General features: G+C 41.4%; 1 protein-coding gene across 9 annotated transcripts; it reads right to left on the bottom strand.

Moving 5' to 3' along the window:
- Window positions 1-10994, bottom strand: Zfp429 (zinc finger protein 429). Of its 9 annotated transcripts, XM_030247427.1 has the most exons (7): window positions 10773-10853; window positions 9037-10220; window positions 8542-8640; window positions 8340-8447; window positions 7707-7833; window positions 7121-7216; window positions 1-2141 (listed from the first exon to the last, which is right to left on the bottom strand). In XM_030247427.1, exons 5-7 carry the CDS (start codon window positions 7828-7830, stop codon window positions 943-945), a joined length of 1419 nt encoding a protein of 472 aa, XP_030103287.1. In that variant the 5' UTR covers window positions 7831-7833; window positions 8340-8447; window positions 8542-8640; window positions 9037-10220; window positions 10773-10853; the 3' UTR covers window positions 1-942. The 9 variants fall into 9 exon arrangements, with proteins under 9 accessions (XP_030103287.1, XP_030103286.1, XP_030103288.1 ...); XM_030247426.1 differs by having other exon boundaries at window positions 8340-8640; window positions 10851-10994; XM_030247428.1 differs by lacking the exon at window positions 9037-10220 and having other exon boundaries at window positions 10773-10858.
- Between the last annotated feature and the right edge of the window lie 27 nt (window positions 10995-11021).

Below are 11021 nucleotides of genomic sequence, written 5' to 3' on the forward strand. Positions count from 1 at the left end.
TTTACAAAAAGTGAGACATCTGAGTTTATCGAGCTTTTTACATGCTCAAGAGAAACATTATTGGGGGAGCTTGCGTGACCCCACTGAGGAAAAAGACAGTAACTATACAATGGGCCAGATCTCACGTTACAAAATAATAACAGTTTTGCCTGTAGCTACAGAAGAAAGAAATGCAACAACCCATGCCATATTCAAGCACACTATAGAACACACTGGTTGGGAGGTTATAGTAAAGAGAAGTCTCTACAGTTCTCTGATGACATTCTCAACATTTGTGCTCCTGGGAGTAAGATGGTGGTGTTGACATTCCAAACTAATTCACTTAATAGTCTACCCTATGGGTTGATTTGAGTTGGATAAGCTTTGAAGCAAAGGAATGATTTTTACCACAGGCCACACAAAATTTTATTCAGTATGAATTAGTTGAGGTCTTTTGAGGGCTGAAGAAGTATAAACTTTTAATGACCATTGAGGGAATTAAAAAAGAAACTGCCAACTCTCCATGCTTCAGTTTCTCTCAGCCTGCCAACTCTCTGTCAAGGGCTGGATTAACAGGCTTCCAACTCTCCTGCCACTGGAAACTCTTTGGCTAGCCCCCACCCCCTCACCCCCACCGCATGACTGTCCACTCTGTGGTCAGCCATGACAACATCCATTTATCCAGTAGGAACAAGTCTCTAGAAGCTCATAATTAACCAATCAGATTTATGTATCAATAAATTCTCAATTTACAAGATGAAAATACAATAATTTCAGAACCAATTGATAATGATAGGAGACCTCTGTAGGATTTCTCTCCAGGATGAACTGTCATGTGTCGATCAGGCTATAACATTAACAAAGGCTTTGACACATTCTACACACTTGTGTGGATTGTCTTCAGAGTGAATTGTTTGATGTTGTACAAAGCATGAGGATGAGGAAAAGCCCCTAGGACACTTGTCACATTTGTGTGGATTTCTCTCTGGTATGAACTGTCTTATGTTTCCTAAGGGATGAGCGATAACAAAAGGCTTTGTGACAATTTTCACAAGTGTATGGTTTCTCTCCAGTATGAGTTGTTTGATGCTCCTGAAGACTTCCAGAGCATGAAAACCTTTTGTCACATTTTTCACACTTATAGGGATTGCCTTCAGAATGGAATTTTTGATGTCGCCTAAGAGATGAGGATGAGCAGAAACATCTGCCACAGTCTTCACACTTGTAGGGTTTGTCTTCAGAGTGAATTGGTTGATGTCTTTTAAGGCAGGAAGATGAGGAAAGACATTTGCCACACTCTTCACACTTGTAGGGGTTGTATTTAGAGTGAAGTATTTGATGTCTTTTAAGGCAGGAAGATGAGGAATAGCATTTGCCACAGTCTTTACACTTGTAAGGTCTCTCTCCAGTATGAACTGTCTTGTGAATCCTAAGGGCTGAGTGATTACGAAAGGCTTTATAACATTCTTCACACTTGTAAGGGTTGTCTTCAGAGTGAAGTATTTGATGTTTTTTAAGGCAGGAAGATGAGGAAAAACATTTGCCACACTCTTCACACTTATAAGGTCTCTCTCCCGTATGAACTGCCTTGTGTATCCTAAGGGCTGAGTGATAACGAAAGGTTTTATAACGTTCTCCACACTTGTAGGGTTTCTCTTCAGTACGGATTTGCTCATGTTCCTGAAGCGGTAGAGGAGGGGGAAATCTTTTGACACATTCTTCATACATGTAGGCATTTTTTCTACAATGAAGTCTTTGATGTTGCTTAAGGAACGAGGGAAAGCCAAAGCATTTCCCACATTCTTCACATTTGTAGGGTTTCTCTCCAGAATGAATTCTCTGATGTTGCTTCAGCATTGAAAGATAGTAAAATGTTCTGCCACAGTCTTCACACTTGTAGATTTTTTCATCAGTATGATTTTTCATGTGTATAAAAAGTGATGAGCGAGTACTGAAGGCCTTATGACACTCTTTACACTTGTAAGGTTTGTCTCCAGTGTGAAGTCTCTGATGTATAGAAAGTGTTTTATGAGAACTAAGGGCCTTACCAAATTCTCCACACTTGTAGGGTTTCTCCCCTATATGATTTCTTCTTTGTGTAATAAGGAGCGATTTACAATTAGTCAGTTTGCTGTAATTGTTAGGATCATTGGGTGTTATTCCTGTTGAGCCAAAGATGAGATATGAACAAAAGTTAAGCAATATTCTTTTTTATTAGAAGGCCTATTTTTTAAGAATGAAGACATTAACTCATATATATTAAAGCATAAATAAAAATCCACAGTATATTTCAATGCGTGTGGCACTGAGGAAAATTCACAAATATAGTAGGTTGAAACAATGTGTATTTTGACTGGAGCAAGAGTATAATCAAAGAGAACATAGAAATAATGGCATATTATTCAAAGGTAAATGCCTAAATAAGTTGTAAGGTCATTTTACTACCAGAAGTAAGCCTTTCAAGCAATATAGATATTATGAGGCCACACATCCATGAAATTTTAAAGTAGCCAAGCCTAAACAAAGAAAAAGTTAATTATGATTGTGTGAGATAGGATGAACACACTTTTATCTTAAGTAAAAAGATTTATTATGGAAGGTATAAAAGATATGTTGCATAACAAGTACACTGTCCACATCAAGATTAAATCATATAGCCTAAGGATTTGGGACAGTATTTTATGATTTATACTGATGAATGGAAAATATATACTTGAGAAATATCAAGGCAGAATAATAAATATCAAGCTCACCCATGAGTAACAGAAATTTTGCTGGAGCAACGTATGTGTCAATGAATAGATATCTCAATTATCTATTAGTTATATTGTTTGGGTGGTCTCAGATTTTTTTGAGACAGGGTTTCTTTGTAGAACTGCCTGTCCTGGAAATTGGTACATATATGAGGCTGGCCTTGAACTCAGAGATCTACCTGCTACCATGATTCAAGTGCTGGTATTAATGGCAGCCAAGGACACCAGTCCTGCCAATAAAATTACCTATTTCTAAAACTAATTAATTTATCAGATTAAATAACCATTGAGCACTGAGTGTAGAGAGACAATGAACAAGGCATGACAATGGCAGATCCGTGGTTATCCATAAAGGGAAATATAACAGAAGCAAAGATTATAGGTATTTTTATCTTACACTCTCCTCAAGTGTTCTATCAAGGTATTTTAAAAATAGAACAAAATATATAGGGTGAGCATACCATGTGATGATAGGCAACGCCCACTCAGAAACAACGATACACAAGACCAAAGGACAAAGGAAAAAAATCTTGGATCCACAAAATTCTGAAAATTATTGAGGAGGTATTAAACACACACTCCAAGTGGCATAGTTTAATCTTCAAATTATGTATCCACAGAAGGCATGCATGTTAAATTCTTATTATTGACTATGTGATAGGAAAAAATTTTAGAAACTTTTCATCCTTCACAAAGAGCTCTTGACATCAGTTTCACTAGCATGAGCGTAAATGACTTGAGACACACTTAAGTGTGCTGTTAGTTTCTTACAATGATTTCATACAGTAAAGTACACAAATTTTCATTTGTGTGCAAACAGTGCAGAGACTGCTACTGCCCAGTGTGACTCCATTTGGCCTGACTTTTAGCCGACAGCTCACCCAAGCTAAGCAATACTGCTGAGAAAATGTTGTCCTGCGGCCTCCAAACCTGGAGCTTGGGAAGAGCCACTCTTTGAATGGTCTGAATAGATAGAATGAAAACGTCTGAAATTTCAGGACACTGGCCTGCCTCTGGTATCATGCAACTGTGGGTCAGCTTTTAAAACCAAGTAAATGAGGGCCAGAGGGTACTGGAATGACCGATGTCATTTCTCACACCAAAATGCGACCTAGTCCTTCTGGTCCTCCAAGAAGGTATTTTCTCTCTGGCTTTTTAGCTCAATGAAAACCTGGTTCCAGGGATAGGATAAGCCCCACCGAGTCAAGGCTCAAGTATAACTGACTCAAGTTTCTCCGACAGTATCTGTCCAGGGACAGACTGGCTCCCTGACTCTGTGACAGGTAGAAGGACAACATCAGGACAGTCTGGGGAAAGATACCATGCATTTGAGAACAGCTAAGAGGTGAACTGTTTCCAGAAGAGGCTGCTAGTAATTATATAATGGTAGAAAGCTGTATAAAGTAAGAACAACTAAGGGAATGCACACCTTTAAATTAGATTAAAGATGCTAAAGTATCTTGATAATAACTCCAAAATCATAACTAAGTTCTGATGATGCTATAATCATCAACTTAGTGACTATGGTAAGTCTACATGCTAACTAAACCATAAGGACCATCTTGGGTTTCCCTGGAAACTGTCAAGGCACAATAGGTTACCAGTACGTGCACAGGTCAAATTCATTCATCAAATTACCCTCGCTGTGTAGGTTGCTTGGAACCTTCTTTTATTCAGCCGATGTTGCACAGTATCTACTAAGCTGAACAACTACCATCTTCATAAGTCTAGTTGTGCCTGCTAAATACAATCACAGCTGGCCTTGTTCAATGTTCGGATTCCTTCAGAAATGGGTGTAATAGGCAAGGTCAGCTAATTGATTCTTCAGTCAGTTACAGACTGAACTGCTATACTCTCCTTCCCATCTTTGTTCACAAAAGATGCCTCTCTTCCAAGTCTACTGACATCTCTAAACCTCTTGCTGGCATATAACTTTTCTCTGTGTAGGTCAGTGTAAATATTTTAAGAAGATTCAAAGAATTCATATTTGAAATTATACCTCTAATAAAAAGATTAAATTATTTAAAATAATGCTCATCATATAAATAAAGAGGGGGACAAATGTACAAAACCATGAGGCTAGGTCACATTAGGTCAGACTAAGAAACATAGGCATTATAGGAAAAGAGATTTAAAGAAAATACAGTCAGTGGTCAAATTTATTTATGTTCCTAAGTTATAAACTTCTATTCAGGTTAGAAAACACTTCTGACTTAAAGATGTCTATCTAGTCACTATGTCTTCACTAACTTTCTTAAACTTTAAGTACATGGAAAATGGTGTCATGCCAAGAAATGATAATTACTTATATGCCTTTTCATTCTTGGAAAGGCCAGACATACTATTGTCTTTTCTGTATTTTTCCTGATGAAATGAAACAAGGCACAGAGACTGTCTGGAGGACTGACCTGGACTGTGGAAAGGGGCACCACAAAGAGATCAGGACAGTGAGGCCCCCAGCTCCTCCAGGGTGTATTTATGTTCAAGTTTACTAAGAGATAAGAGGTTTGCAGTTCAGAAACTGTAATTTTTTTATTAATTTAATTTTTATTTCACATGTATTGGTGTTTTGCTAAATGCGTGTCTGCATATATGTCTGTGTGATGGTGTCAGATCTCCTGGATTTGAAGTTACAAACACTTGTGAGCTGCCATGTGGACGCTGGCAACTGAACTCTTCCTCGGGAGTTCACCAGTGATCTTAACTGGTGAGCCATTTCTCAAGTCCCAACAATTGTAATTTTTGAGGCTGAAAATTTTAATAGAGATAATTTCTTTCATTTATTAAAATTTTAATCTGATGAGAGTCACTAATCCACTGTAAGTGCCACAGAAAATATATTTAAGCCATATCTGGTAATGATGATCCACTTAATGAGTGACAGTCAATGTGCCCAAATTGTGTTTGGATTCATGCTGAATTCAAATGTAATTCATTCATAGAGACAATACTGAAGTAAGTGACTAATACCAATGTTCCATTATACAGTCCTCTGTACATGTCAAAGTTTAGCCTAAAACAGGGAGCTCAAACAAATTTATAGTCACCTTAAAGTTTACTCAGTATGGCATAATATTCAAAATCCGGTGTGGTTTATAAACTGGTTAATGAAACTGAACGCTTGAGTGAAGAAGGCTAACATACCACTGAGCTTGCATGACAGAACACATCCAGGGTAGAAGAACACGATTACTATTAGCACACTGTCCAATGGGACACAGACCTATCAGAGGAAATGCATGCTAGCCTCATCATAGGATAAGGAAGCATGGGGAACAGGACTTGCCAGCATCTGCTGCGCCTGTCTCCCTCTGACCTGTAAGCCAGACTAGGAACTCCTACTCCTAATCTGCAGGGAAGATGGATTACTCCTCCTGTCTCACAAGGCAGGGGATGGATCCTCTCATGCTGAGGAGGATCTTGGACTCAGCACCACAGTCTAGATGTCTCAAATGCAAGCACTCAATGCAATTACCCTGCACACAGTGTCTCTTTATATGAAAACTGAGGATACTGTGTACAGAGGAACCTCCTACCAACACTGCCACCCGAATGGTATGGGAACTACATGCAAGTTCAAATGGCCCTGCCCTGTCCGTTGCTTTCATTTCTCCTCCCCCTACCAAAGCTAATCCCTGCCCTGGAGCTGAGTCTGATTCTATAAGCAGTCCTCAGCAGACTGTGAGACAATATTCGACAGATGCTACATAAGATCAGTGAGAAATGAAATGTCCAAAGGGACTCCTGTTAGTCTGAATTTATCCAACTGCTTCCCAGCCCAATTTGTCCTAATCAACAGAATGGAAATTGATGAGCTCCCTGCTTCTGCCTGCCTCTGTGTCATGGGAACGTATCATTGATTTTTTTTTTTTTTTGAGACAGGGTTTCTCTGTATAGCCTTGGCTGTCCTGGAACTCACTCTGTAGACCAGGCTGGCCTCGAACTCAGAAATCCGCCTGCCTCTGCCTCCCGAGTGCTGGGATTAAAGGCGTGTGCCACAACGCCCGGCCGTATCATTGATTTTATTAACCAAGACATGCTCACTTCAGTATGAGAGCTTTCTGGCACAAGTCTGCCTTAACACCATCAAAAAAGTGACTCCTGGTCTGACCAATACTCAGTTGCATTTCCCTGAGTGTTAAACACTACAATAGAGACTCAGCAACAAGAAAAGCCTTGGAAGTCCCTGTAAATTCGTGCACAGGGCACACTGTTTGCAAAATATAAATCCTAAGAGACTTAAACCACCATAAATGTCTGAGAGATGTTTAAGAGAGACCTAAAGAATGATGTTCATAATACATATTTCAAGGCACTTGGGAAAGCCTGGGTGGTTGTTGGATCTTTGGACTTGAACTCTGTCCCCTGACACCCACTTTCCTACATACCTGGGTACACAGTGGCCGCTCCTTGTCTCTTCATATCCCAAGGCCCTTGTCTTTGCTCCAGAAATGTCACCAGGAATGGCTTAGAGACAGCAAGACCTGTTTGGAGAACAAGAGGTTAAGATTGCTTCAGTGTTCTTTTACTCTCTCTTTCAGTACAGTGTTTATAAGGAAAGACATGATACAATAAATAACTGCAGACAATTAGTTCCTTCAAGGGTTTCTGACATGGACAGTAAAATACAGAAAGGAATGTACAATATCCTGATTCTGAGTTTCTTTAGAGGGAAAACATGAAACTGAATAGAGAAACAATTTCATTAACAAATGTGGTCCACGCCTGATGCCGGTGCATTTCTAACAGTCCCACAAGAGCAAAGGAGGCATGCTTCCAACACAGACATTTCAAACACAGTGAGGAAAAACAATGACATGTTTCTTAGCTGTACAGCAACCTCCCTCATTTTTCTTCAAATGATGGGTATGAAACTCATTGTTGAAATACTTCCATGAGATATTGTACAAAGCGGGGAAGAGACATGTTGATGGTAGGGGTGAGATAGGAATTCTCTATAGATACAATGCTCACCCAGGAACACAAGGTGGCTGAAATTCTCCAGCATCACATTCCTGTACAGATCCCACTGAGCAGGCTCCAGGCATTCCCACTCTTCTGGAGAGAAATCAATGGCTACATCCCAGAAGGACAACATTTCCTGAAATAAAGACCAATGAATAATATCACAACTATAATTAATTAAAATCATCAATAAACTCACAGCAAACCTCTGGTTTTGACATGGACCTCTGGTCCTCATATTCAAACTGCTCCTGCTCCAGAAATATTCCCTGGCTAGTATGTGCAGAAATTGTAGACATACCTATTGGGTCAGATCACAAGATCATACATAGTCCTCTGGGCTTTGTTAAGTTTCAGTTTTCTGCAGAGCTCTCTCTGATGCAGCCAGAAGCGCTTTGAACAGTAAGAGCTACACACTCATGTGTAGGAGTGCTTTGAACAGTAAGAGCTACACACTCATGTGTAGGAGCGCTTTGAACAGTAAGAGCTACACACTCATGTGTAGGAGCGCTTTGAACAGTAAGAGCTACACACTCATGTGTAGGTCTAAGGAAAAGCAATCAGAATGCAGTGAGATCTTAGGATGCTCTAATAACATGGCATTAGTATGTTCCCCTCTAAGGTTTCAACCTAACAAGTCACCTGCGGCAGCTTCTAAGCATGATGTAACTTCTATTGATGAGGCTTTAAGTCCCATTGGACAGCTTCTGCATAGGTCAGATATTGAGTGGCACTGTGGCATCTTTACGGCTGGAATGACATACAGGACATTGCTGTGGCACACTGGTATAAGAGCTAAGCAGGGCTACTGATTTCTTCTCTCCCTTGGAACCTGGCAAAGCACCTTAAATCTGTATGGATAACTCGTCCCTGTTCAGATCTTCATGTCAGATCCAACTGCAATCCCGTGAGTCTTCTGTCTGAAGTGCAAGGTGATTGCACCCTTGGGAAGAGGGAATAGCTATTGTCACAAGAGTTTATAGGACAACAAAATTATATTTTCTTTAAAGATTGACTGCGCAGAAAATAGTCTTTTGTCTAATGAGCAGCATTCAGCAGCAATAAAGAGGCCAGAACATCTCCAAAATTAACCGGCATAATGAAGCACTTTGGTGAATAGGAGTTTCTCAAGGGAAAAATAAATTGAAAGGTCTTGAAACCTTCTGTACAGCTAGTAGAGAAAGATCCTGTCTTTACGAGTATGAAAAAGCAGATTACACTTTTTTTAATGTTTGCATCACCAAGGCCACGGGAAAACCAGCAATGTGGAGAATGGCAGGAGCCCAGAGCAGAGCAAAGACCAAAACAACTCTCTGTGAGAGAATCAGAGCATGCTCACAATGGAGAATTAACTGCGGGGCTCACTCCCTATGTTGGCCAGCACTGGCTTCCTCCATTCTGCATGGGCAAGTGTCTGCTGTCTTGAGTACAATCTCCTGTGAGACCCTGGGGGTGGAGGTCCGGGGACCTGTAAACAGGATACCGTTTTGTGGGGATTATAGCCAGTACAATTAACAGCAAACATTGCAGGGGAATCAGAGACTTGCAAAATTCACTTTCAATGGGAAAGAAATGCAAATAATGTCTGACCTGAGGCAGGAACAGTTCCACCCATTAACAATTACTACCTATCCTTCCAATAACTGGGAGCTCGATGGTTACATTCCACTCAATGGAAGCCCATCCTAGAGGAAGTCTAGAGCAACAGAAAGGACAGCGCAGATGTTTTAAGAACTCTTGCATCTCCTGTCAGTGACAATCAGAGATAAATTTTCAGAGAGTCGGGCAGATCTAAAGATTAACAGGACATTGATGGGAAGTAAACATGAGAGAGAGGCAAAGAGAACGATGGATTCCTGATCAGGTTCCAAACAATACAGACTCCCCATTCCCTACCAGCCTGTCTATACTACACAGTGCTTAAAATACATACAACACAGATCATGAAGCAGCAACTCCTAGGTTGTGCCAAGTGTCAAAGAGTCTCTGAGTGTGGAGTGAGGATTAAAGACAGGAGAGGCCGAAAAAAGATGCAGAGCCAAGAAATAGACTTGGGAGGACTGCTGGTCAATACCACAGCAGCCTCAAGTTTATTATTCACCGCCCTTTTATACCTCATATTACCATGGGCAGCAAAGCTACAAGATAACAGAAACACTGGCAGAAATATACACAATGTTCATAAACTTCTTCAACAAGTCCAAGCCCTGATAATGTCATGTTGACCGGAACCATTGTGGGCCAAGCGGACATTATCTCTTTTTTTAAAACTCTCAACTGTAAAGTAGGGATGGAGGTCCTTTCAAAAGTTTAGAAAATACAGCCCTCAAGGTGAAACATGATGTGAGCTCGTCTCGATCCCACTCTGCCTTGTAGACATTCCTGCCAGTGTATCCACTCCATGCGTTTCTTCAACCCTAGTCCAAGATTTTCAGTGCATTCAGGCAGATCTGTTGGCAGTGTCCCAGAATTCCCCTAAACGACACCTGTAGTACCTCGGATTTTTCCTCTCTTAATTCTTTACTGGCAGAGAAAAGTGAACACAGTCAGACCTCAAGGCCATTGCTATAAGCTGGCTACAGAGTACACGGGGACCAGAAACCCTTTTACTCTAAAGACACAAAGGACTCTGGCAGCATCCAGGTGAGATGGGGGCAGCCAGGAATGCGCGTTTCCAGCAATGCAGGTCTGTGGGCTCTGGCACTCTCTCAGGAGCAGGTAGTCAGCTCATCACCATTAGTTTGCAATCTAGTCCCCCACTACCAAGCTGCTCCAGTGTACCAGAGAACCAAGGCAGACTCGGGCTGCTCTCGGTGTTCTAAAGGAAACCTTCACTCAGGACACAATCCCAAAAGGCCAGTCCCCTCACTCCAAAACTGCAGCCTCAGCGGTCCCAGCCAGTTCAGCACAGCAAGTCCTGGCAGCTGCTTCCGCCCTCCCACCCAGCCCAGAAGCGCTCCCTCCAAGACAGAGCCCTGCTCTGGCACCCACCCCAGTCTATGCTGCTTCCTTGAACCAACCTCCCTGACACAGACCCCGCACAGAGCCCCAAGCAACGCTGCTGACTGGACCAACCTTCTTGTCAGAGACAACTGGAATAGATAGCCGCATAGGATTTCCGCCCAACTTTGAGGAAGAGGCACAAGTACAAACCTGAAGTCAGAAGGGGATTTCCTGGAAGGCTCCCAGTGGTCACAGCGGTGCGGACTACATCTCCCAGAAGTCTGTGCGAAGGAAATCCCAGAACCCAGGGTGGGTGACTTCTACTGTTTGGAGAGGTACGTGGATGGTAACACAAAGTAGAAGGTTGAAGGAGGAAGCCTT

The sequence above is a fragment of the Mus musculus genome, chromosome 13 (genome assembly GCF_000001635.26).
Source record: "Mus musculus strain C57BL/6J chromosome 13, GRCm38.p6 C57BL/6J".
In the NCBI taxonomy this organism is placed as follows: Eukaryota; Metazoa; Chordata; class Mammalia; order Rodentia; family Muridae; genus Mus; species Mus musculus.

What these genes read in the sequence shown, in the direction of transcription:
- Zfp429 (NM_001080941.1), bottom strand. Translation starts at nt 10,808, where the DNA reads ATGCGGCTATCTATTCCAGTTGTCTCTGACAAGAAG. An exon ending in CAGTTGTCTCTGACAAGAAG is followed by an intron (nt 7,834 to 10,772) that starts GTTGGTCCAGTC and finishes TCTTTATTTCAG; the next exon opens with GAAATGTTGTCCTTCTGGGA. An exon ending in CAGCCACCTTGTGTTCCTGG is followed by an intron (nt 7,217 to 7,706) that starts GTGAGCATTGTA and finishes TTCTCCAAACAG; the next exon opens with GTCTTGCTGTCTCTAAGCCA.